The sequence below is a fragment of the Dermacentor albipictus genome, chromosome 1 (assembly GCF_038994185.2).
Source record: "Dermacentor albipictus isolate Rhodes 1998 colony chromosome 1, USDA_Dalb.pri_finalv2, whole genome shotgun sequence".
Classification (NCBI taxonomy): domain Eukaryota; kingdom Metazoa; phylum Arthropoda; class Arachnida; order Ixodida; family Ixodidae; genus Dermacentor; species Dermacentor albipictus.
Window position 1 is genome coordinate 514,305,195 of NC_091821.1, and position 27,920 is coordinate 514,333,114.

The 27,920-nt window shown below is 47.8% G+C and overlaps 1 protein-coding gene and 1 long non-coding RNA gene across 3 annotated transcripts in view; one reads left to right on the forward strand and one right to left on the reverse strand.

Annotated features, from left to right (window-relative positions):
* Positions 1-27,920, forward strand: part of LOC135905985 (ATP-binding cassette sub-family C member 4-like) — a 547,697-nt gene that overhangs the window by 367,967 nt on the left and 151,810 nt on the right. For both annotated transcript variants that reach the window (XM_065437136.2, XM_065437137.2), the window contains one exon: positions 8,241-8,471. In XM_065437136.2, coding sequence (XP_065293208.1) covers positions 8,241-8,471 — 231 coding nt within the window. The remainder of the gene's footprint in view (positions 1-8,240; positions 8,472-27,920) is intronic.
* LOC135905986 (uncharacterized) overlaps positions 1-27,920 on the reverse strand; it is a 157,783-nt gene that overhangs the window by 113,703 nt on the left and 16,160 nt on the right. Inside the window, exon 2 of the long non-coding RNA XR_010565577.2 lies at positions 8,859-8,993. This is a non-coding gene — a long non-coding RNA (uncharacterized lncRNA). The remainder of the gene's footprint in view (positions 1-8,858; positions 8,994-27,920) is intronic.

Here is a 27,920-nt window from a genome sequence, read left to right on the forward strand (position 1 = left end):
GGCTTCAATACCATGGCCATTTTATCATTGCCAACGTCCGTGGGATCGTAGCCGTCAAAATGGGATATAAGTGACAGGGAAATCAGGAAGTTGATGAATGGCAAGAAGGCAGACGCTTGCAAAAGACCTCAGGGAAATAAAATGACCTTTTGAAAAGCATAGTCAGGGGGCCGTGCTGTGGTTTCAACGCCTATTAAAGATCCACCAAAATATGAATAGATGCCGACAAAACTGCAAGCATTTTGGGAAAGGTGAACCCGCTGGAAATCTCAGGAAAGTACTATCTATATATAAAGGATGACTTACAGACAAAAGAAAGCAACGTTGGTAGTCGAAATTCCGAGCAAATAAATTGGCTGTTGAAGCAGTTCAGCCGAAACCCAATGGTGCGAAATAAGGTGACAACGTCGGAAAGTGTTGTAGAGAGCTCAAGTAGGTACTGTGGCGGACGCCAACGCCTGGCAACTGTCAGGCGACTGCACATATAAGCAAGATGCCTGGTCATCAGTCGTTACAGGGTGATTCTGACATAAAATTTTGGACGGAACTCCGTCACATTAAGTACAGTGCACTCTACGGTGTTATTCTTCGAAGACTGGTACCGATTCTCAGGCAATGAGGATATGAACAAATTGTTCCACGTGCCGGCTGTCAACCTCCTTCGAACTGCCAACATTCCTTATCCGCCACAGTTGCCTAGTGGATATAGTGTTGGGCTGCAAAGCACGAGGTCGGGAGATCAAATTCTAGCCACCGCGGCTGTATTTAAATGGGAGATAAATGCGAAAACGCCCATGTACGTAGGGTTAGACACACGTTAAAGAACCCCACGTGGTCCAAATTACAACGGAATTCCACAATACCGCGTGCCTCATAATCAGATCATGGTTTTGGCACGTAAAACACCATAATTTTTATATTTACCATTCCTTAAGGATGTCGTTGGGAGACGCACAATTCTTGAATACAAATAAGTGTCAGTAGTTGTGCGCGAGGTCTTTGAGTATGTGGGTAGGCATTTGACATTCGATATCGGCTAGTTTACATTTACATTGCGGCTATATCTTGTCACGTGGTAGTGACGTTAAAGAACACAGTAGCAATACTGTGAAAAACAAAACTTGCTTTTATTGGGTGAACCTGTGCCCACAAAGACAGGCAACACTTAAAGCACAACGATAGCGGCGAACACAGTCGGCGATCGTCGAAAGTCTCATCAGCGGGTCAAGCGCGTCGGCTTTTATACATCAGTCGTCAAGCGCTCCAGAGTAATCGCTGGGACCCGCGTGCCTTCCGCAAAGTTCTGCATTATTCGCGTCGCGCACACATTTAAAGAACCCCAGGTGGTCAAAATTTCCGGAGTCCTCCACTACGGCGTGCCTCATAATCAGAACGTGGTTTTGGCACGTAAAACCCAAATATTATTATTATTATTTATCGCGCACACATGCGATCACATTACACAAGGTTCGGTCACAGACAGCGGATGGAATCATCGATAACATTCCGGAAACTTCCGATAAATGCAGGGCGCGTCCTGCGCCGTGCGGTAACTTTTGCTAGGCGGTGAAACGTGTCTCCCGATAAAGTCAAACAAGTACACGTGGCAATATTGACACGTGTACTTATCTTTATCGGGCGACCACGTTTGGCCGCCTAACAAATGCTATCGTGCAGCGCAGCACGCGCCTGCATGTAAAAGAAGTTTCTGGAATGCTATCGATGGTTCCGTCCACTGTCTTTCACCGCAACTTGTGTGTAGTCTAATTGCATGTATGCGCGACGCGAATAGTGTAGAACTTTGTGGAAGACACGCGGGTACCATCGGTTAATCTGGAACATTCGACGGCTGATCTATAAAATCCGACGCGCTTCACCCGCTGATCAGGTTTTCGACGATCGCCGAGCGTGTTCGCCGCTACGTTGTGCTTTAAGTGTAGCCTGTTTTGTGGGCACAGGTTCGCCCAATAAAAGTTAGTTTTATCGTTCACAGTATTGCTACTGTGTTCCTTGACGTCACGACCACGTGACAATGTTTATATATATATATATATATATATATATATATATATATATATATATATATATATATATATATATATATATATATATATATATACATATCTAGACGGAACGGAATGGAGCACAGACACGTACCGCATAAATTACTGCACAATCTTAAATAATGGTCTCCGTTCGCGCACGTGGGTAACCGTGACAGTACTGTACTTTCACAAGTAACTGCAAGTACTGTATATGTAATGCCCAAAGGTATTGGACTGAAGTCACTGCACGCAGCACTCGATATGGGGTTGTGTACCGAGACAATATTGTGAGCAGCTTCGGCAATGTCATGCCAACGGACGACCACACAGGGACACCTTGTACAATTCTTGTTTTGTGCCTTTAGCCTCAAGGTGCAAAACCAACTTATCCATGTATCCATCTAAATAGTTATGCACGTCTCGATTTGCAGCTGCTGCGGTAGTCCATGAGTGCGGATAGCAAAGTCTATAGGGAAATAATAGTGGGCACCTTAACGAAATCGCAACGTCAAAATCATGTCTTCCATGACGGCGTCTCTCCCAGACGTTGTGAAATGTTCGGGTGTTAAGAATATGTCCCTACTGAAGAAAGGCTGCCGTGTGGTGCTTCCGACGGTTACCCTGTTTACTGTTTACTCCGTATCATCAAAAAGAAAGATAAAAAAGAACCGCATCAAAAGAAAATAATCAATCATCGCTCTTCGCGACTAAACGCTCGTAGGATGATAAGCCATTTCAAGCCAACGAGCGAGTGCGCTTTATCAATAATACTGATAACCAGCCGGACAAGCAGTGCGGCAAAGTTCAGTGCGCAGGGATAGCTTTTCATTGTTTTATTTTTGTTTTCCTGACTTCATCACTACGTCGCCGTGGGAACGTTGAAAACATTTAAGATCAGTGCGCCACATGATTGCATTCGCGCGAACTAAACCCCCATGTCCAACAAAGCTGGATACAGAACCGGGAACGAGCTCGTCCACGCCGTCCCGATGCTGCAGCCGGGGCATAAGAACAGGCTCGTGCAGGAGCAACTGCGTGCTGACGGTCGGGCAGCCGGGATTAACCCAGTGATAAACAGCGGAATTGGACATTAGAGTTAGTGGAGAATACCTTAGTAACTTGCGACTCTCTGATGATATTGCCTTGCTTAGTAACTCCGGAGACCAATTCCAATGCATGCTCACTGACCTGGAGATGCAAAGCAGAAGGTTGGGTCTAAAAATTAGTCTGCAGTAAACTAATGTTTAACATTCTTGGAAGAGGACAGCAGTTTACGATAGGTAAAGAGGCACTGGAATTGGTATAAAAAAAACATCTACTTAGGCAGGTAGTAACCGCGGATCCGGATCATGAGACTGAAATAATCAGAAGAATAAAAACGGGCTGGAGTTCGTTTCGCAGGCATTTTCAGATCATGAACACCAGGTTGCCATTATCTCCCAAGAGAAAAGCGTATAACAGCTGTGTCTTACCACTACCCACGTACGGGGCAGAAACCTGGAGGCTTACAAAAGGGTTCTACTTAAATTCAGGACGACGCAATGAGCTATGGAAAGAAGAATGATGGGTGTAACGTTAAGGGATAAGAAAAGAGCAAATTGGGTGAGGGAAAAAACGCGAGTTAATGACATCTTAGTTGAAATTAAGAAAAAGAAATGGGGGCATGGGCAGGACATGTAATGAGAAGGGAAGACAATCGAGGGTCGTTAATGGTTACGGACTGAATTTTAAGGGAAGGGAGGCGTAGTAGGGGGCGGCAGAAAGTTAAGTGGGCGGATGGGATTAAGAAGTTTGCAGGGAAACCATGGCCACAATCAGCACATGAGAAGTATCTTGGAGGCTGATGCGTTTCGCCGATTCCCCTAGGTGTGCTGAGAGCCAAAGTCGGCAGCAGGCACCTATGGGGGTGTCCCCTCTTTACGTTTACTATGTTACTCTATGCTTTACCCACTGGTCAGATTTACGACGATTGCCGACTATGTTCGCCGCTGTCGCCCTTTTATGAGTGTAGCCTGTTTTTTACGGCACAAGTTCACCCAATAAAACGCTAGTTTCGTCATTCCCTGTTTTGTTGCTTTCTTCACCGCCACTACTACGCGACACTAGTGCCAGGATTTGCAGAAATAAAGCAAAGTATCAATTCAAATCCGTGCACATCCGCGCCAACAATGATGCAGTAAGCTATTAGCCGCAATAAACTGTTAATTGAAAAGGTCGAGGCAAGTAAAAGAAAACTGCAAATGATGTGGGTGACAAAACTCTGGCAATGACAGGTTAGGCGGGGGGGGGGGGGCAGTCTTCGGCATCGCCAGGGAGGGGGGCTCAGCCGTCCCCCGGAAGAATCCGGAGGAGGCTCGGACTCCGCAGCCCCCGGTAGTCAACGCCTATGCGCACATTGGCCAGCATTTGCCAGCAGTACTACTGGACTAAATTACTGAAGACTGTGAAGCACTATGTGAAGACGGTACCGGGATTGCCAAAGCGGCAAGATTCCGCTTATGCGACCAGCCGGTTCTCTCCAGCCTTCGGAGCTGGCTGGTATGGACTTACTCGGTCCATTTCCAACGTGTTCTGCTGCCAACCGATGGACTGTGGTCGCCACCGACTATCTTACGTAGCACTGCAAAACCAAGGCAGTTCAGTGAGCCAGCGCTTTCGACATTGCGTTATTCTTCGTTCATACCATCGTTCTCCACCATGGCGCGCCAGCCGTAGTCATCACGGATCGCGGCACAGCCTTTACATCACAACTTGTGCACGAAGTCATGAAACGAAGTGGCATAGCGTACCGAAAAGCTAGGGTGCTATCGGAGATAGTTGTTCGGCGCGCTCATTTGAATACCGGCGCGCGCGATTGGCCTACTCCGCTTCGACGTCGCCAGCCGCGGGGCGCGCCCACGTTTTTGGTAACGTCAACATGCGACACGCTCCTATCAGTCATGTTGCAACTGAGCACGTCGTCTGCTAGGAGGCGAACGCTACGGGAGTCGTGAAGTTGGCACGATTATGCGATCGTAACGAGACCGGCTTCGCATGGAGCCTCCGGTGGATCGGATTGAATCCAAACGGCGGCTGCTGAATGGTACCTTCGGATCCAATTTTCAGTCTAATTCGAGAAAATGGCACTTCCAGTGGGAACATCGTATTTTGTGTTGGCGTTTCTCGAAGAGGAAGTGGGGTGGTTGAAGGTGCGAAACGCGTTTGAAGAGACGACAGAAAGCTAATTCCAGAGTGGCTTTCATTTCTCGAAAGAAACAGCACGTTGAAAGTGCGGTGAACTCAACTCTATCATCGGGTGTCAGCTAGTCAGTGGAATGTTGTTGCCACTTGAAATGTGCGCCATTATTACCGTTGTTTCATCCCCCCCCCCCCTCGCTGTGCGCGACACCACCTAGAACCACGCAGCGAAACTAATACTTATAGCACCCATACGTACTACTATTTGAGAACGTGTTTAAGCGTGAGGAAAAAATGTTTTTTTTTTAATACAAGGATATCATTCAATGCAAGACGAGAAATATTTCATTTCGTCGTATATTGCCTGCAAGCACACGACGAACGAGGAAAGTAAACTTCTGGGCAGTTCATCGCTTGCCGATTGGCTGCTCTCTCCCTCCCGTTCTCACAAATTTTGCATACTGGCCACTTTGTGACATTGCAGCAACCGAACAGAACGCGTATCGAACAAAGATCTCCGATCGCGCCCCTACTGCTTACTATCCGGAAACCAATGGCCTAACCGAGTGCTAAGGCAAGACAATTACTGACATGCTGTCCATGTACTATCGTGAGCAATATGAGCGGGAACACAGGAGTGCATGTAAGATAGCCTCGAACCCTGCCATGGGCGGTACGTGGCGGCCGCCGAAGGGAACGAAGTGGAAAGGAGGACGCTGTTCTAATAACTGTTGGCACTCCCAACATGCGTCTCTGTATACTGTGTGCCTGACTTCGCATCGGCAGCGCACATTGATAAAGCTTTGGATATTGCGGTTGCTGATAACTTGTGCACCGAAGCGTGACCGGCTCTTATCGGCTATTGGCGGCCAGTGAAATGCCGTAAGCCACCGTCTTTGACAAACGCAGGTGCGGTGGGAGTGTCAACAGTTAGCGGATGAGCGTCCCTCTTTTCCCTCCGTTATCGACAGCGCCCTCCGCCTATCGCTCTAATTTGGTTTCGAGGCTATTTGCCATGCGTTCGCGTGTCCCCGCTCCTATTGCTGATAGCACGCCACCAATGACCACAAAAACTTGGACCAAGTGCTGCCATACATCACATTCGCTTACAACGCTTCACGAAACTACAGGACTGAGATGTTTTCGCCTTCTGTACGGATGACAAGTTACCACTGCCTTGGACGCAATGACTGACACATCCACAACTGGTGGACTGCTTTGCCGAAGGGGCGCAAGAAGCTTGCGAGACTGCATATTCAGTGTACTCAAAGTTGTGATGCCCACAGTTAGAACCTTCGCCACAGGGATGTCCTGTACTGCCCTGGCGATCACATGTGGGTGTGGAGCGCTATACGTCAACGAGGCGGCTCCGAAACACCCCTGGACCGTTACTTTGGTCCATGCGCAGTTTTACAGCGCCTACGATGCCAACTACAGAGTGAGTCATCGTGAGTATTAGGGCTTCATCCGAACTAAGCGCCCGAAATGGTGCACTTAGTTCGGATGAAGCCCTGTTACTCACGATGGCTTGCTTGTTCAGTACTCTTGTCTTGACGCTACTTATGTGCTTCATTCCATGCTCTATTCCTTTTTTCTTCTCCACTTGCCTTTCTTCTGACGTGGCTCAACGGTGTTCTCGAATCGGCACGGTGCATTTTCAGGGCAGGAAATATTGCCACGCGTGTTTTACATGTTCGTAGTCATCATCATCAGATTGGACGCCAATTTTTCAGACTGGTTGCGCGTAGAAGACGACGTGGACGACGCTGGTTGTTGTGGGCGCTTCAGTAGAGGTGCCGTTCGCTGCCGGCGGACTTATCTCGCTTTTCCTCTCGCGACCCTGGTCACGAACATCAACTATATTTCTAGAACAACTGCGATTATTGCTAATTTCCTGCTGTAGCCTGCGTTTTCCCACGCATTAGCATTGAAATCACTCATGACTGCAGCCTACTCAGGCTTGATCTTTTTAACTGTCAATTAAATGCCAGCATAAAGGCATTCAACTCATTTATCGTGAATGCTGCAGTTATCGTATTGTGTCAGATGTACAAGCGCTCAATTACCGTTAACGGTTGCTACATTTTCGTTATCGCTGTAGAAATAAAGGACTTCGCAGCGGAAAGGAGGAAATGCACCGAAAGAACTATACATTGCCTCCTTCCTCTTTCGCCTCATTTGAACTTCTTAATATGTCTCATTATGCATTAGAAATCCTACGCCGTATTCCTTCTTTTCGTGCAGGACTCTGAAAATGTGAATGTCGCTCTCAGTAAGGACTGCATGCGCCTCAACATTCCCCACTGAGCTCCATCCACCTTGCATTCCTCAAAGAGGCATTTAAGGCTAATTTATTTCGACAGAGTTCCCACACTGATGATTCACAGGTTCAACAAGAACGGTGGCCTAACCAGGAACTCCGGCACACTTTGCTGCGCCTTGGTAGTTGGAGCAGTTTGGGAACGAGGGCGACGAAGGGTTTAAGTATAAATCTACTTGTCTAAGATGGATCTAATTGCTCTCGGCACTATTTGATTTTCGTCTCAATTTTTAAGTGCAGCGCGACCCACGAAATTCTCCTGGTTTCAGTGAATGACGTTTCGAGCTGATAATATTGAATAGAGGAACCCGACGCCTGCTCTGCAGCGCCTTCATTATTGAATCAATCGATCGTGAAAGAAGAAATGTCGGAACGCCCTATTGTGCAAAAGGAGCATAGAGTGCGCCGTGGGCGATCATTGGAAGGTATATTTGCGGCATACTTTTGCGCACAAAGAATTTCTAAGTCGTCTGCATTCACCGGCAGGATACAATGGCACTGGAAGCTGTTAACACTAATAGGAGCAGCTCTTACGTATGAGTGCAGGAGCGTCTATGCATGGCGTATGTGGCATCGAAACGCGGTGTTATGTCACAAGCCAGGGCTGTAGCTTCAACCGAGAACAGGAACTTCCCAGTGCCCTCATTTTTTTCCTTTAGGTTTCTCTTGCAATGACACGTCTGTGTGCACCACTCTAGCACGCAGCCCCGTGTTCTCCCACCTGAGCACCTCCTTGTACGGGCTGACCACCATCCGAGCGTTCAACGCGCAGCGGACCTTCGAGCGCATGTTTGACCTGAAGCAGGACCATCACACATCGGCTTGGTACATGTTCCTCTGCACGGCTCGCTGGTTCGGCATCACGCTGGACTCCATCTGCTTCGCCTACATCACCGTCGTCACCATGTCCCTGGCCCTGTCGTCGGACGGTAAGTTGCCTCCCGCTGCTTTTCCCTTCTTCGAGTGGCGTTGTTAGGCGCACGTGTTTTAACGCATGTCAACCCGAGGAACACCACATGCAGTGAAGGTTATATTAAAGTCAGGTTGTACCATTGTTGTCATATATAACGCAGGAAACACCATGCATGCTGTTCTGCTTGCTTTTTCGTCACTTCCACATTTAAATCCCGGAAGACTAAAAGCTACTCAGCGTTTATTTTTTTATGTGTCAGTGAAAGGTCAGCCTACAACTTTTTTATTTTTCATCATCATTTCTGAAGTTGGTTGATTGCGCCGCTGTTACTTCTAATTTTTATGGAGCTTTATTACAGTTACTGTTACCCTTTCGTTAGCGTAATAAATTCTGCAATGCTCACCGCTGTCTTCGTGCACTGGAAATGTTGCCCTGTATTCATGTTGTGTTCCATGACAGCTGCGAATTGTTTTAATCTTCTTCCCACCTCACAAAACGTCGAGGTCAGAGGTGCAGATCTCCAGGGTAGGCCTTCATCCTGCAAGGGATGTAATACAGGCTCAAGTTGGTAATGAGGATCGTGCACCGATTACACGATGTGCCACGATTACATTCGGAGTAGTGCGCTTACAAGTGATTTAGGAAGTTCCTGCAGGGAATACACGAGACGAAGAAAGGAACGACACGAAGCGGTCCCTAATTGATTTTGTATGCCCTCCGAGGCGCCGCGCCCCGTGAACTTCTTTCTGCTTGCACTATACCTTGCGCCAGGAAAACCCACAGTAGCAGGTTGTGGAGCATGTTTTCTTTTAACAGAACTTGTAACTATTCAGGCACTGTTAGCCATATATCGCTTTTAAAGGGAGCGCCTCTATGATCATTCTATTGCTACTTTGGCAGGAGAAGCAGCACAATGTAGAGAACGGGAGGAAGTAACAAAAGCATGAGCAATGAAATGATTACTCTTCCAGGCAGTGGCATTTAGGCTTTTTGGCCATGAAGAAAAACAAATGATAAAATGCATATATGAGGAGGCGTTGAGACAAAATGACAGAAATAGGCTCCCGCTGGAATCAATAAAATGAAAGTAGAGCATACGCACATTGTGCCTCTTTCGTAGTGTCGTGCTTTATTCCGCCACTTTCGTAGTTTCGTACTGTGGTGCTGTCAGTATAAATTCAAGAGCGAAAAATTTGGAAACTAGTCCAGTACATTGTTTCATGCCTAGATTCACGGGCCTCTGTAGCAGCGGCCATATTCATACTCCAAAGCGTACACGTTTCACTACTCCGTGTTTAGAAACCGGCTGCTACAGAGTTAATACAGGTAGCACTTCCGTGTAATTACGCGTAACAGGCGTTCGTTCCTGTTTGCTTCCAATTTATAGTGATAGTACATTGCGCAGGGTGCCGTCCAAGCTGGATTCACACGATGGACTAATTCCGCTTACAAACAGTACGTGGCTAAATAGTACTAAATAACACCGCACACAAGCATGGAACGATTACAGTAACGTCATGCTCGCCTGTGCAATTCAGTTCGTTGTGTGAATCCAGCTTCAAATGCACATCGGCGTAGCGCAGTGCCGCCTGTAACTTGCGTATGCTAGCGCGAAAAATGTGAGAAAGATAGAAGCGAAGAAACAAAACTAGGCGAGCACTATTGACAACTATTTATATATATATATATATATATATATATATATATATATATATATATATATATACAAATATACATATATATATGTGTGTGTGCGTGTGTGTGGCTTGTCATGGCTACTGCCAATTGCGCTGCCAGTAAAGTTCGACAGCATGTTACACTCCTGTAACACTTGAAGGTGAAAGCCTGCTGCACGCGTGGTAGCGCATAAAGTAACACGATCTGAGGGCTCAGACTTCTTGCAAGACCCAACGAGCCGCACTGTGAAGTAAACGCATGACGCTGTAGGTCAACCTCCTCAACGACACATGCGAGCACCTAATGCACTGCTAAAGGTTATTTCGTTCTTCCTTTCGTTCTTTCTTTCGTTTCCTTTCTTCCTGTTTTTCTCTCCTTTCTTTCTTTCATTGTATCTTTCTTTCCTTTGTTCTGTCTTTTCTTCGTGTTTTTTTCATGCATATCCAGCCATTGTATCGTTGCTTGCTTACCGGGATATGAGCCACTCCTGATGATGATATTTTGTCTCGCTGGAATACACTCCGCTTTTTTTCGGGTATGCGCCATTGCAACGTAAGGATTTCACCGTAGACAAACTGTCGAGAAATGTAATGGTTTTAGAACCCTTAAAACGAAGGCAACAATGCCGACTCCAGATGTCAAATGTCTTCCTCACACAAGCATTAGTAAGGACCTACACTTGTGACGTACACAATTGACATCGAAAGCGGCGGCGCAAGGTGTTGGTGACACAGTTTGGCAGGCTGCGCGACAGTGTGACGACAATGATGACGATGTGGTGACGTCGGTGGCGTAAGCAGGAAAAGGCGACAAGGAATGTGAAGTAATAGACGCAGGAGCAGGAATGAGCTGCATGTGCTACATTGTCAAATGCCTTTTGCAGATCTAGGCCGAGGATGGCCCGGTTGCCGCTAGTTGGTCAATGAAAATTTGGTGGTAGATGGAGCATGACGTCTTGAGTAGAGAGATGTGACCTGAAGCCCACCTTAGTGGGTGGGTATGCTCCAGTGTCCTCGAGGTGGCGGCTGATCCGGGAGAGGAACGCGTGCTCCGTCACCTTACGAACGCAGTATGTGAAGGAAATGGGCCGCAAATGATCGAGGCTGAAAGGCTTGGCTGGATTCGGCATCAGGACTGCCGTAGAGCGTTTCCACGCCTCTGGAATGCGACCTGCTCGCCTGCATTTGTTGATGAATGCCGTAAGAGCGATTATCGAGGCATCATTGAGGTTTCGTAGTCTTGTTCGTAACCTTGTTGGGACCAGGTGCTGATTTGCCATTAAGGTCGTGATGAATCACGTGATTAGGGTAACGATGAATCAATTCGAACTAGGCCGGGCCGCAGGGACAAACGGATATACTGATTACAAAGGTTCTGTTGTGCTGGATATGTGCTATCAACAGAAACCTATGGTAATAAACAGGGAGAATAATTTAAGGACCTGTAGCGTGGGCGTGTACATAAAGAGAGGGAATACTTATTGCAACACTTGCCAAGATAATTTGAAAACAAATGAAAAATGGTGTAGCAATAGTATAACATAGACCACATTGTGGCCACATTAATATTCATGTGGTGAATTTAAGCTGGAAAGGAGTAATCGCTGCAGTGATAACGTTCGCAAGTGCCATTCTGTGCCTAAAGACGGATATCTTGTCAGTTTGGAAGTTAACCGAAGATTCGTAGGCCGGTTAATGTGTGCAGGGTAACATACGTGGAGCCTTTTTTGAATTAGGATATCTGAGGAGCACGTATATTTTGGAAGAAGAACTCAGGAATGTGGATGAAAATGGCTGGGTGGGCGCACACAGATGGGCACACAATTATTTGTACCTGACAAACTGAGCACACAGAATGGAAGAAAAGCTCAAGAAAGTTGGCACTCTGGCTAGTTGAAAAGTCTAAGAACACAACCAGGGGCTTTCAAATCGAGAGAACCAGAGACCACGAATGGGATGCAAGGAATCCAAGATAACATGGAGATTCGCAAGAATGGAAAGAAAGAAATTACAAGGAAAATCTCTATGACATTACAAAAGGCGGTGTCTTGCTATTACCAACTGTTTACCTAAGGAGGGAAAAAACATTTGCGCTCCAATGCACACTGTGGAGGTGGTTGGCCAGAGAAGCTGCGGTATCACCTGATCCCATAGATCAACGTGACGTAGCCTTGAACTACTGAGCAAACCACTACGTGAAATGGTTGACCGGGAGACAATGAAATTCACTGTACCAAAACTTGATTTCTTTGACACGATATTGGTAACTGCTATGTTATTGCCGCGGAAAACACTGAGACATACTTTAGAGAAATGTTTAGCTGTGAAACTTATGCAAAAACTGCGCATAGTTGTTGGCTCATTTGGGTTTGTGTCCGCCGCGTCCTGTCTAGCTTGAGCGCGGCGCAGTTGGGCATATTGACATTGATGCACAGCTGTCGCCACTCATCATGTTCGCGCTGCTCTCTGGGAGTCCTCACTATGCGTGACCTTCCTCTAGCGCTATGACAACACAAATGAAATAAGTTGCTAGGCGGGTCCTTCTTTTACGTATAAAAGTGTAGTTACGTCAAACCCTGCTTCGTATGCTACAGTTGCCCCTTCCCGGCAACTGCAGCTTATGCAGGCGTAATCTTTACTGAAAAACGCTTGCGGAAAACGCAATGTGCTTCGCATTCTTCAAACGTGCCCTATCATCTATCATTTGGTTTTGACACTTGTTTTGTGCTTTCATTTATTGAGAGGAATACTGGGGTGTGTCGTGCATGGATAATTTGAATCGATATAGGTGCCTTTTGATTCATTTTGCAGAATGGTTTTCTGTCGGCTGTTCTTTCAATGGATAGAAGGAAATCCCGAGATCCGAGTCTTTTACATCTTCACTTAAACATGCCGGAACAAAAATTAGCAACAAGGTGAGGCTTGTGTACGCTGCTGCAAAAATCCGCAGACAGCTAAGAACATCCTACCTGAATGCGAAGGTTTTCATCCAGTGAGACTCGTTGGTGACCTAGACCTTACAGCAGCGATTCAATTTAGAGTGGATAAAAGCACAAATTAGTCAGCACGCGAGGTAACTAAGAGATGTTTGTCCCTGTATTCAAAACTGCATCTTAACTTTAAGTTCATGCTTGACTTGATATAAATTATGCCTGGTTTGAATGTGCCCAAGACGCTCGCTGTGTTTCCTTTAATGTGTTCTAGGCAGGCATCGTTAAGGTCTTCTTCGTGAGGTCTTTAAGGAAATGCAATGGAATCAAATGGAATGAAATGAAAATCATGTCACGTGTGCGCTTCAAGTTAAGTTGCATTTCCGAATACGGGGGTTAGAGTATTATTGTAAAAAATTGTGCAGGTCCAAGCCATCGTGTGAGTCGACGTTATGCGAAGCATTTTGCAAGCAGTTGGCTTTGCAGCATGGTTTAGGGCTGTGCAAAGCGTGGCCACGTTTACCAATGTTTTGTGTAAATCCAGTGTCTGTGTGTGACGCGAGTACAGTGAACTAGATTTAACACTACTGTGTCTGTACGAAGAGAGCAGCAAGACGATGATAAGGACTATCGGACGATTTCTACAAGCAATCGAATGCATGAGTGGCATGGAAGTTCGAGATTTGGCAACAGAGGCAGCGCGACGGAAAGAGGCCTCACATTTCCCTGCTTAATTTTCGAGGCTTACCGAGAGTAAAGCGTAACAGAAGAGTAGTAGACAAGCGCAGCGTGACCACTGCTCAAGTGGGTGCAGCCAGACCGTCCGGTTATCAGCTGATCCTGCTGAATCTTTCTGGAACACGTGGAGCTCGTCGTCACCTGAGCCTGGGATAAAAGAACTATCGCATCGATGAAGCAGCATTTGGGAATAGAGGCAGCGCGAAGGAAATACGTCTCACATTTCCCTGCTTGATTTTGCAGGCTTCATCATCATCAGCCTGGTTACGCCCACTGCAGGGCAAAGGCCTCTCCCATACTTCTCCAACTACCCCCGTCATGTACTAATTGTGGCCATGTTGTCCGTGCAAACTTCTTAATCTCATCCGCCCACCTAACTTTCTGCCGCTCCCTGCTACGCTTCCCTTCCCTTGGAATTCAGTCCGTAACCCTTAATGACCATCGGTTATCTTCCCTCCTCATTACATGTCCTGCCCATGCCCATTTTTTTTCTTGATTTCAACTTAGATGTCAGTAACTCGCGTTTGTTCCCTCACCCAATCTGCTCTTTTCTTGTCCCTTAACGATACACCGATCATTCTTCGTTCCATAGCTCGTTGCGTCGTCCTCAATTTAAGTGGAACCCTTTTCGTAAGCCTCCAGGTTCCTTTGACTGTAAACCGTCACAGAAGAATAGTTGACAAGCGCTGCCTGACCACTGCTCAAGTGGATGCAGCCAGACCATCCGGTTATCAGCTGATCCTGCTGAACCATGTTGGATCACGTGAAGCTTGTCGTCACCGGAGCCTGGGATCGACGACTATCGACTATCGCATCGACGAAGCAGCATTTGTCAACATAGTCAACGCGAAGGAAAGACTTCGCACATTTGCATGCTTGATTTTCCAGGTTTGAGACTTTACCTTATAGAGAAACGTATCTATTTGTTAGCTTGCCGCCTCTGTTGCTAAACCACTGTTATCTTCGACTGCTTTCCATCATGTCAACGGAAGTGTCAAATTTAGCGCTTGAACTGCGCGAGGAAATAAGGGAGCTTAAAAACAGTCTCGAGTTTACCGACAAAGAAGTCGGAACACCCGGGCAGGACTGCGCTGAAGTGAAAGCGGGAAATGTAGCTCTCAAAACATAGGAACAGCCACTTACGCAGGAAGTCGAAGCACTAAAAGAACAATTGCATGAAACATCGCTCAAGGCTAATAATAACGGAACAAAAACATCAAAATTAAGGGAATTCCGCATGAGAAAGCTGAAAATCTAGTTAACATGCTAGGCAAAGTAGGCGACGCACTGGGTGAACCGATTAAGAAGGAATACATTGAGATTTGCCATCGAGTCACATCACGGAAGGCGGACACGGAGCAGCGTATTGTGGTTGTTTTCAACCACCGTGTAAAGCGTGAAAAAGTGCTTGGGAACGCACGGAAGGCTAGAAATATTTCCAGTGACCTAGGATTTGACAAGCTGCAAGCAATATTTGTAAATTAGCATCTATGTCCACAGCCAAAGACGCTCCTGGGCATGGCTAACGCTGAGAAACGAGAACTGAAATGGTGTTTTGTTTGGGTGAAGGGTGGTAAAATCTTTGCATGTGAAAGAAAACATCCAATGTTATCGGAATTGGTTACGAGCAAGATGAGCAGAGAATTTGCGAGTAGACACCTCTACATCAAGATTTCCTTGATCTGTTTCCTTATCTTTGCGCCATGTGAATACTTTCACCAAGACACGTCACAAAGCCTAATTCGCACGATTACCTTTCATTTCTTCACTGTGACGCACAATCAGCTAGGCACAAACATGATGAATTTAACGCGCTTTTCGGCGACTTCCCATTTCAATTTTACAATGTAATGATAAAGGAAACATGGGATAGATCTGAAAAAGAAGTAGTTCGAATGCCTGTTTTCCAAACCTTTTATTTGAACCGTTCTGATAGGTGTGACGGGGGTGTATTACAGCTTGTATCTGAGCGAATTTCATGTAGCATGCTTCCAGCTTACCCTGCATTTACAACAGATTACGAAGTGTTCAGTCTAGAATCGCACAACTGTGTTTTCACGTTCGTGTATCGTCGTCCTAGTGGCAACGCTGCTAATTCTTTTGCGCTTCTTGAAAGATTATTTTGCTTTATCAGCATAAATCTCTTGCAACTTGTCATTGGTGGTGATTTCAATATTAACCTTTTAGTTAGTATGCCGAAGTCACGAAGATTGCAGATTATTTTTTATTCTTTCTGCTGCAGAAACGTAATTGCGGCACCCACAAGAATTTGTACCAACTTCGAAAGCTTCCTTGATTTGTTTATCATAAATAGCTCGGATGGCTATGTGCAGTCTGGTGTAATGAAAGGAAACGTAGGAGATCTTTCGCCCGTGTGCATGTTATGTAAGGTTATTAGCGCATTTTGGAAGTCTTATTGTTCTATTGTTCTGAGCCACTTTAGATTCAAGCAATTAATCAGAAAACTGTAGAAAATTTTCACACGGAAATAAAAAAAAATTACTTCGGCTCTGTACATGACTGCACAGAGGCAAATGAAGCCTATAAATTATTTATGCATACACTTTTAAATGTTTATGAAGGTAGTTTCCCGTACCAAAAAAATTTGAAAATTGAAAAAATTTGGAAACCATGGGTTACTGATGAATGCCTTAGAAGGATCCGCGAAACAAAATTGTTTGTATGGAAAGTTTCTTAAGACTCGGGATCCTGCGGACTTCACTTCCTTTAAAATATGCACGACCTATTTATATAAATTCCTTAGAAACGCCAAGAACAGACATATCGAAAACGTTTATAATAGAGCGGGAACTAGGAGCGATGTCGTTTGGTGTGAAGTAAACAAACTTCTGCTTCCGGAATCTCATAATAAGCAGGAATTAGAGCTGACAATTCATAACAAAGCAATTAGCGATGATGAATTAGCTGACAAATTTAACAACCACTTTACGTCTCTAACCTTAAGCACGCATATTATTGCTACGGAACAGTATTTGCGATGACAAAGAGACGAGCAGGGTGAAGACGACGACGACGATTAGAGGCTAGCGTGGGTTGTTGCCTCTAGGCCATGTGAGGCGTATTTCCTTATAAATGTACTCCTATATGGCTTTTCTTCGGCGTCTTCCTACGTAACACATCTGGTGGAGGTGCACGATCCCTGCACATCGTCACGGAGCTTCGCAGTGGACGGTACGTCGAGGCTTCCTTCGTGGCTCCATGCGGCGACAACTCGACTGCACCGGCTCCGACAGCTGCTGCTACTTCGACGACATACATTACTCTCCCCGCTCCCCGTGATCCTGGCGTATTCTCGGGAAGAGATGGGGAAGACGTAGAGGACTGGATCAGCCTGTACGAACACGTTAGCTGCAATAACCGGTGGGACGCTACTATCATGCTCGCCAACGTAGTAATTTATCTCAGCGCCACACCTTGAGTTTGATTTCCGACGCACGAAGATGCGCTCACTAGTTGGGACTAGCTTAAGGAAAAGCTTCGAGATTTGTTCGGCAAACCCTACTGTCACCAACTTGCCACGCAGAAGGCGCTTTTCGGCCGTGTGCAGACGTTAACAGAGCCCTACGTCACGTACATTCAGGGCGACTTGGCTCTGTGCCGCAACGCTGTCGCACACATGACTGAGTCCGACAAGGTCTCCCACATCCTCAAAGGCATTGCCGATGACGCTTTCAACTTGCTCGTTTTTAACAACGTGGTGACGGTGGATGCAGTTATAAAAGAGTGCCGCCGCCTGGAACTCGCTAAAAGCCGACGTATCGACCAGCAGTTTCCCCGTCTGCCCAACACCCGGCAGCATCTTCCTGTGCCGACGCTCCTCGTCCCAACAACACTGGCGATGTTACCAGAATCGTCCGGCGTGGGATCGAGGCCGCCTATCCGGCTGCCTTAGACTCCAGCCCCTCCAATGCACCTGCAGTCACGGTTTCCCTGATCCAGGCAGTTGTCTGCCAGGAGTTCGAAAACATGAGTCTTCACACCATCTGTTCGGCCTATCGCCCTGATACCCACCCGGCTTCTTTGATTCCGCCGCGTCCCGCATCTTCTTACCCACCACGTTTCCGCAACCCGTCTGAATGGCGCACTGCAGACGACAAGCCCACTTGCTTTCACTGCCATCGAATCGGACACATTTCTCGGCACTGTCGCAGTCGCTGGAGTTCCCCAAACCGTCTACGTATAGTGCCTTATAGTGCCCCCAGGTGGCGCTTCTCGTCCCTATGCTGCCCGCTCCGATAATGCCGCCACAGATTCTCCTGCTTCGAACCGGCCCTTTTCTCGTTCGCCTTCGCCCCAACGATGACAATCTCGCTCCCCCCAACCCCGTCGCTCCTATTCACTGACTCCCTCAGATGCCGCTTCGAGCCGGAAAACTTGACGATGCAGCGCCTCGAGGTGACGCTGCATTGCTCCCTACGCCGCCAAATCCTCCACTGATGTTGCCCACTCACTTGAACCTTCTTGACGTGCAAGTTTACGGTGTTTGTGTATCTGCTCTCATAGACACTGGGGCGCATTTGTCGGTAAAGAGGGCTGACCTTCGTAACCGACTGAGGAAAATAATCACGCCCAACACGACGCCTGTTGTCCGTGTCGCTTATGGCGGAACAGCCCCTGCAATTGGTGTGTGTGCCGCCCGCGTCTCCTTTGCCGATCGCTCCACCATCGTGCTGATCACAGTCATCGCCCACTGTCGCCACGACATCATCCTTGGCTTAGACTTCCTCTCCGCACATTCGGCTCTCATCGATTGTTCCACCAGCACTCTCCGCTGTTGGATACGGGGCTGTTTCCTGAGCCTACTTCGAGTTCCACAGACCACATCGAATCGCACCTTAGCTAATTAAGGAGCGCAGAAACACGGATGCCACATTCCTGAGGCGCGGCACGTGCAAGCAAGTTGGGGGACCCCACTTCTTGTGCAGCCGGTGCAGCCGGTGCAGCCACTGTTTGGCTCTTCCCGAAAGTGAAGGGAAGGGACTCTTCCGTCCTGGCGCTGTTGCGGGTAAAGTGGGTCCCGAAGAAAGTGTCTGTAATGCGCCGTGACAACCTGGCGGCGTCACCCCCTACCCCCTATGGTGACAGAGCGTTGCAAGTCACTAAGGGAAGACCGCAGGGAGAAGAAAGCCCTCGGACAAACACTCGAGCAGCGACTCTCTTCGCCGGGTGTGACTCCATCGCACGGGCGCCTATCATTGGCCGAAAATGGCGTCACCTGAGCGGGCTCTCCCATTGGCCGAACGTGACGTGTCGAGACACCGAAGGGCTTGGAAAACGCAGACCGGGAACAGCAGGAGAGGATTCCTAGAGCATTCTTTCACTGGTCTCTTTCGAACTTCTTGCCATGGGCCGCAGCGTCCGAGTTGCTGCCAGCCCGTAATGACTTCTAAGACTGTTAATATACGCTCGCTGTAAATAATGTAAATAAGCCTCCCAAGTGTTTCATCCCGAAGTCCTCCTCAACTCTTACAACTGGTTGCTAGCGGTGGGATCGCCTACAAGTGCATCAACTGGTGGCAGCGCTACGGATCAACCTTCGTCGAGAGAAATCCTGAGGAACCCGGAACAGCGAAAAAGAGCCTTCGTCCAAAGCAGTCGCGAGGAACCGGGAAGAGCGCAGAAGAGAGAGCCTTCGTCGAAAGAGGTCCTAAGGAACTGGGAGTAGCGAAGAAGAGCGAGCCTTTGACCCAGGGAGTCCTAAGGATCCGAGAACAGCGGACCAATGAACCATATGGCAGGGTGCTGCAACCGTAAGTGAGCGCGTGTTTTTTATTCCTTTCGATTCGCCAGACTCAAATGTTGTGTGTTCATTTTGATAGTTCTCGGAATAGGGAATTTGTTGCATTGTGTGTTTGCACAAATAAATTAAGGAAAACAGTTCTAACCACCAGTCGGGGCAGCTGCTATGGATCTTGGAAGGTTGACGAGGTTAGACTTGTTGGTGGTGTGCGACGATTTGGGAGTTGAGGCGGACGAACAGATGAAAACGCCAGCTATCATAAAGGCGATTCAAGATATTGGCAATGATGATAAAAGCATTGAGCTTGCTCGGGAGGTGATACAAGAACCACGGCAGCGTGAGCGTCGTGAACGTGAGAGTGAGCGTAAGCGTGAAGAACGCGAGAATGAACGGAAGCGTGAGCTTCAAGAACGTACCTTTAGGTGTGAGCGTGAAGAACGTCAGCGTGAGCGTCAAGAACGTGAGAATGAATGCGAACGTGAGTATCAGGAGCGTAAGCGTGAGCGTGAGCAAAAGTCTGAGAAAGAGAAGGCAGCATTGTTAAAATAGATACAGTATTGTGATCAGTTAATGGCACAGAGACAACGCCTGTCTGAAAATTCTGTAGGCAGTACAGAGCACAAGAATGAGGAAGTGTCTAGCGGATTTTCGCCAAAATCCGACGAGAAGAGTAGTGCCTGTGGGATTGGCTGCACATTCATAGGTGAATGGAAAAAGATGGCTGCTAACGATGCCTTAGTGGCAGCAGAGGCCATTAAAGGCCGCCGTGAGAGCGACGAGGCGCTGTGCCAACAGATGACTGTAGAGACAGCTAGGCCTGCTGCGAACAAATTTGCACAGTTACCGCGCGTGTGCGTCGCTTGTAATGTTAGCGAGGTTGCTAGCGAAGAAAAGGGTACTGCTGACCCAATAGACACGAGCACCCATGTAGAGCCAGATCTGCGTGCCGAAGTGATGTGCGAGCTGGACGATGCAGTTGAGAGTAGTTCTCAGGATGGCGAGCTCCGTAGCTCAAGAGAGGACAACTGCATTGTTCAGGGATCGGTGCAGCTCTCCGCCAGTCTAGGTAGCCTAGATAGGGATGATTCAGTTAGTAATCGTTCGGACTGTGCGCGTGAGACAGCAATCGATACCGACGGACTGTGTGCTGATGCACAGCGTGAGCTGGGCAATGCAGTAGAGGACAGTTCGCAAGAGTGCGAGTTGCATAACTCGAGTAAAGCCTGCTGCATTGTTCAAGAGTCGGTTGAGCTGTCCGCCAGGCGAGCCAAAGTGAGAGTAGGTTTAAATGTAAATCACTCAGACTGTGCAGGTAAGAGACCGATCCGGGTCTCTTACCTGGAAGCGGGGCGCCAGGACGCAAATTGGCAGGAGACTGTAACGTCTTGGGGGAGCTGATAGTGAGTCAGCCCTTTTGTTGTTCTTCGGTAGCCAGAGTAGCTCTCTGACCGCGACCACCTCGAGTACGGCTCAAAAGTGAATCAGTCGAAAACGTTTGGAACGGGAGGCAAACAGAGCTTCAGTAGAAGTGCAACGTTCTGTTTTGTCTTATTTTTTGAGCATCGGATAATTTTCGCGATTTAGGTTTCTTTCAATAAGTAAAAGTATGAGCTTTGTTTGTATTTTTGTTTGAGAAGCTCCGAAAGTTGAAAGGCGCGTTTTAAATAAACACTTATTTTCGCGAGGTGTTCATTAATAAGTACATAGGCTTTCTTTTTTGTGTGTGTAAGTAACCTGAGTGTTAAGGTTATTGTTGAGAGGCCTATCGTACCGCGCGTGTGTTTTAGTTAACCTTCGCTTTTTTAAAAGCGCTTTTTATTTTCTAAGGTTAACCGCGTATACGTTTTCGGTAAGTGCATCATTTGCACTGAGAAGCGTTCTTAGTTTCCTTGGCGCGTGTCCTGTGTGCACGGAAGGAAGCAGATTTATGACTGGGTTGCTCGTGTGTGTTGAGGGCAGCCGTATTCTGACTTCTTTAGTTAGCGTGCGTAGAACGAGTTGTTAGCAGACGCATATTTTTAAGAGTTCTGCGGAGTGCGTAAGTTACGCAAATGGTACGCGTCCTGTATGGATTAGAGAAAGACACGTGAGGCGTAATAAAAAGTTTGCCTACGACGCAAGTACGCGTTCTGATTAGTGACCACAAGGCTAGCGCGCTTGTGATTACGTACTTGTGAAGATGGCCAGACTTTTCAGTGGCAACAACACGCGAGATAAGTACCCCACTGCGTTAGGGTTGTAAACATGCTGTTCGCGTAGTTAGGTCACCTAAGTTATGTTCGGCTGTTTTCACTGTTTGTTTGCAACGGCAACGACCCATTGTTTTGCTACAACCATAGCACTCTGGTCTTGTCGGAATTCGGGGAGAAATGGATAGCGGTTTGGAAAGGTGGTTGGAACTGCTTTGTCAAAATTGGGGAAATAAAAGATCAGGGTTCATTTTGACTCAGTAATAACCTGGCGAGTCAGGGGCGAAGAGCCTGCGCTTACACGTGGTGCAGCGCTGTGTTGTTTTGTTTGTTTGACGTATGTTCTCGAGGGCCTAGGATCCCGAAGGTTGTCAAACGAGACTCGACACCAGTACCCTGCAGGTTCTTTCAGCGTTCCTCATGGCCAGCGAATTGAGTTCACCGGCCATTCCGAACTTCCGGGGCGAGGACGAGCTGTTAGATACGGCGCCGTTTCCTGAGCCTACTTCGAATTCCCCAGACCACATCGAATCGCACCACAGATAATTAAGGAGTGCAGAAACACGGATGCAACATTCCTGAGGCACGGCACGTGTAAACAAGTTGGCGGACCCCACTTCGTGTCCAGCCGGTGGAGCTATTCACTGTTTGGCTCTTCCCGAAAGTGAAGGGAAGGGACTCCCGTCCTGGCACTGTTGCGGGTAAAGTAGGTCCCGAAGAAAGATGGCTGTATTGCGCCGTGACAACCTGGAGGTGTCGTCCACTACCCTCTATGGTGACAAAGCATTACAAGTCAGCAAGGCAAGACCGCAGGGAGAAGAAATCCCTCGGACAAACACCCGAGCAGCGACTCTCTTCGCCGGGTGTGACTCCATCGCACGGGCGCCTATCATTGGCCGAAAATGGCGTCACCTGAGCGGGCTCTCCCATTGGCCGAACGTGACGTGTCGAGACACCGAAGGGCTTAAAAAACGCAGACCGGGAGCAGCAGGAGAGGATTCCTAGAGCATTCCTTCACTGATCTCTTTCGAACTTCTTGCAACGGGCCGCAGCGTCCGAGTTGCTGCCGGCCCGTAATGACTTCTAAGACTGTTAATATACGCTGGCTGTAAATAATAGAGAGTTTTAGTATAGCGTACGCTATACCATTGCGTACGCTAAAAAATAGCGGATCGTCACTGCGCATGTGCTGAACAATAAACGAAATAGCGAGTATAGCGGGCGTACGCAACGCAAACGAGTTAGCGTGAGCGTTTTTGCGGGGTTTGCGGAGTTTGCGGGAAACATGGCGGCGGTCCCGGCTGCCCGCTTCGAATTGAATTTGGCGTTGCTTTTGTAAAATGCATTTCGTTCGTAGCAAATGACTGTGCAAACGGCTTTCGCTTAGTCTCAGGCCACTTTGGCGACTGAGTATTATATGGATAACATCGTGGTGTTTTCGAGATCCCTTCTCGTTTCGAACGAGTCGAAGCCTAACGAACGAAACATTCGAGATGTCAGCGCCACCTATCGCTACAAACGCGAAATAGCCGCAACGATGACATATGGCCTCTGAGATCCGAAGATATCGCCGGCCAACTAAAATTGTAGAAAATGCGCGCTGCTTAACGTACGCTATATTATAGCTTATAGCGTACGTTATAGTTGCGTACGCTAAACTAAAACTGTCTAATGTAAATAAACCTCCCAAGAGATTTCATCATGACGTCCGTCCTCAACTCCTACACAGCCTTGACCTGCCTGTTCTGGATCCCGCTGAACCACACCCCAGTCGCCTCAGTTCCGTTCGCTTGCCACCTTCGGCACTGACTTAGGTTGACTTCGCGTCATCCCCACCAGTCCCCGACGGTCACTACATCGCGTCTCCTATGCAAGACGTCCTCCTCACACACGGGACCACAGTACCTCATACAGTTTTATCTATGACGGCGAATTGCGTGTGCCTGCCAGTGGCCAATGTTGGCTTGACGGCACAAGTACTGCTACGCGGGATGTCTCTGGCCCAGCTTTGCTCATTCGAGGATCACTCAGTAGCATCTATTGCTGTAGACAATTCAGCCAATCCTCCTCTACCATCGCTGTCGGCAAATTGTACCATCGCCAATTTACAGAAAATGATTGCACCCGACATGCCGTCCGAGCACAATCGTGAGCTCTACCGCGTTCTGTTTTCCCACTACGGTATTTTTTACTTTAACGATGGTCCTTTGGCCCAAACTACAGCTGTCAAACATCGCATTAATACCGGCGATGCCCCTCCTATTCATCGCCGCCCGTATCGAGTGTCACCAGCTGAGCGTCATGTTATTCACGCAGAAGTTCGCAAAATGCTTGCCAAGAACATTATTGAACCATCGTATAGTCCATGGGCGTCACCTGTTGTACTGGTCAAAAAGAAGGATGGCTCATGGCGCTTTTGCGTGGACTATCGGCACCTTAACAGGGTTACCAAAAAGGACGTGCATCCCCTACCTCAGATTGATGACGCCCTTGACTGCCTCCACGGTGCTCGCTATTTCTCCTCTATTGACCTTTGCTCCGGCTACTGGCAGATTGCCGTGGACGATCTCGACCGCGAGAAGACTGCTTTTGTAACACCCGACGGTCTTTAACAATTCAAAGTGATGCCGTTCGGTCTATGTAACGCTCCTGCCACTTTTGAACGCATGATGGACTCCCGTCTTCACGGTTTCAAAGAGTCCACTTGCCTGTGCTACTTGGGAGACGTTATAGTATTCTCCCCAACGTTCGCTACGCACCTCGAGCGCCTCTCAGCAGTCCTGGACGTTGGTCGGCGAGCCGGTTTGCAACTCAACGCATCGAAGTGCCAATTCGGCCGTCGCCAGATTACCGTCCTTGGGCACCTCGTTGACGCGAGCGGAGTGCAACCGGGCCCAGGCAAGATCCATGCTGCTACGCACTTCCCTGTTCCAAAGTGTGTCAAGGATGTGCGCAGCTTCATCAGCTTTTGCTCGTACTTCCGCCCTTTCGTGAAAAATTTCGCGGCCATAGCACGACCACCAACCGAGCTTTTTAAAAAAGACGCCCCTTTCCACTGGGTCGATAACGAGGCCTCTGCATTCTCGCATCTAATCGAGCTTCTCACAACGCCCCCCGTTCTGGCACATTTTGATCCTTCTGCACCTACCGAAGTCCATACTGATGCCAGCGGTCATGGAATTGGCGCAGAACTGGCCCAACGCGAGCGCGCCAAAGACCGTGTTATCGCTTACGCCAGCAGGCTCCTTTCACCCTCGGAGCGCATCCATTCCATCACTGGGCGTGAGTGTCTGGCCCTAGTTTGGGCGGTTGCGAAGTTCCGCCCATACTTATATGGCCGACCCTTTTCCGTTGTCACAGACCATCATGCGCTTTGCTAGTTATGCTCATTTAAAATCCTACAGGAAGACTTGGTCGGTGGGCCTTACGCCTCCAAGGATATTCGTACTCTGTCACCTACAAATTTGGACGACTACACAACGACGCTGACTGCCTGTCTTGCTACCCGGTAGACGAGCCTGACAACGCCGACAGTAGTACCGCCAACGGCATTTTTTCTGTGTCTGCCTTCGCTAACATCACCGATGAACAGTTTCGAGGCCTATCGCTGCGAGTACTCATCTAGCGACTGCGCTCTACACCTACCGACGCATCCTTTCGCCGATATGTCCTCCAGGGCGGCATTCCGTACCGAAGGAACTTTCTCCCTGACCGCTCTGACCTTCTTGTCGTGCCAAAACATCTACGACAGACTGTGCTCTTTGATATGCATGACGCACCCACTGCAGGACATCTTGGTGTAACCCGCACGTACAACCGCGTCCGCCACCGCTTCTATTGGCCTGGTCTCGCTCGCTCCGTCCGACGCTATGGTGTTGCCTGTGATCACTGCCAGCGTCGGAAAACACCTCAGGTGCTACCTGCCGGTCATCTCCAGGCGACCATCGTCCCTGTGGAACCGTTCTTTCGTGTTGTGTTAGACCTCCTCGGTCCCTTTCGCACGTCATGCTCTTGGAACCAATGGGTAGCCGTCGCAACTGATTACACCCCCCGATGCGCTATCGCGCGGGCTCTCCCGAAGGTGTACCACTGACCTCGCGGACTTTCTCTTGCGTGACGTTATCTTACTTCATGGCGCCCCGCGACAGCTGCTTACTGACCGTGGTCGTAACTTCCTCTCGAAAGTTACCGCCGACATTGTGCGTTCCTGCTCTATTCAGCACAAGCTGACTACCTCATACCATCCTCAAACCAATGGCCTAACAGAGCGGTTAAACCGTACTTTTACCGATATGCTGTCGAAGTACGTTTCCAAGGACCACCACGACTGGGACATTGCCCTTCCTTACGTTACATTCGCCTACAATGCTTCGCGGCACGACACTGTCGGATTTTCTCCATTTTATCTATTGTATGGTCGCAAACTGACCTTGCCCCTAGACATGGCACTTCCTCCTGCTGCAGTCTCAACAAGCGAGTATGCGAGCGACGCCATCGCCCTCGCGGACCATGCACGCCAGCTTGCCCGTACTTGACTGACGGCCTCCCAAACCCCTTAGCAGCGTCAGTACAACGCCCGCCACCGTGACGTACAGTTTTCGCCTGGTGTGCTCGTGCTCCTGTGGTCGCCCTCTCGTCACGTCGAACTTTCAGAGAAGCTCCGTTCGCGATATACAGGGCCTACCGCGTGTGGCGCCAGGTTACGCCTGTGACATACGAAATTGCTTCTGTGTGTTCAACCTCGTCCTCTGCTATGGCATCTAGTGATGTTGTGCACGTCTGTAGGCTCAAGGTCTACTACATTGCTTCCAAGTCCGGCGTTTAGTCGCTCCCGGACGGCGCCTTTGCCGCCGGGGGTTGTGCTACGGAACAGTATTTGCGATGACAAAGAGGCGAGCAGGGTGAAGACGACGACGACAATTAGAGGCTAGCGCGGGCTGTTGCCTCTTCGCCAAGTGCGGCGTATTGCTTTGTAAATATACTTGTATATAGCTTTTCGTCGGCATCTTCCTATGTAACAATATAAATGCAACTTCTTTTCTGGGAAATACCAATACTTACACAGCTTTTTTTGAACCTGCAACACCAAAAGATGTATACTCGACCTTTGTGTCCTTAAGAAACAGGACATCGCGCGATATAGATGTATTGGAGATTAAACCCATTAAATTTGTGCTTGATCTTTTGTTACATGTGCTTACTCACATTTTTAACCTTTGCTTATCAAGCGGCGTCTTTTCTGAGAAAACGCAACATACGAATCTGATTGTTTCATTTAAGTCCGGAAACAAAAACAAGTTAACAAATTATCGGCCAACATATATACTATCTGTAATTTCGAAGAGTCTCGGAAAGATCATTTGCGAATGAATTATGCCTTTTTGTGATAAACATAGCGTCCTATCAGATATGCAGTTTGGTTTCCGGAATAGAATGTCAGCAGAGTTGCCTTGCTGAAGCAAAGAAAAACAATTTTATTAACTATGAGAACAGAGTGTTAACTCTAGGTATATTCGTTAACTTTTCCAAAGCTTTCGATTCGATTAAGTATAAAACCCCATTATCAAACTTCAACGATTATGGCTTTCGAGGATTCTCCTTAAACATTTGAAATGAAATTTTGAGCACAGAAAGCAGTGCGTCGCAATTGGATCGAAACTTTCATCAGCAAGGGAATTAACATAAGGCGTTCCTCAAGGAAGTGTACTTGGACCAACTTTATTTATTATTCATAATAATGACTTAACCAATATTAATGAACATGCACAACTCATAGTCTACGCGGATGATACTAGCCTTTTTTTCAGATCACTTGATATTGCGCAACTTACAAATATGGCAAATAAGACTTTTAACCTATTACAAAAGTGGAGTAATCTAAATTCATCTGCAATTAATGCGAATAAAACTGAGGCTTTGTTATTTAGGCCACCACAAAAACAGGTAAACTGCAATATTGGTCTTTGCCACGGTACAGAAAGGATAGAATTAGTTGACAATTTGAAAACTTTAGGCGTAATTTTTAAGAAACATTTAATTTGGGATACACACGTTGAGCGTATTATGCCCGCTTTGGCGAGAGCATGTGGAAGAATCTGTCGATTACAACACATACTGCCCTCTAAGGTAAAGCTGATGTTATACAGTGAAAGCTCGTTAATTCGAACTTCA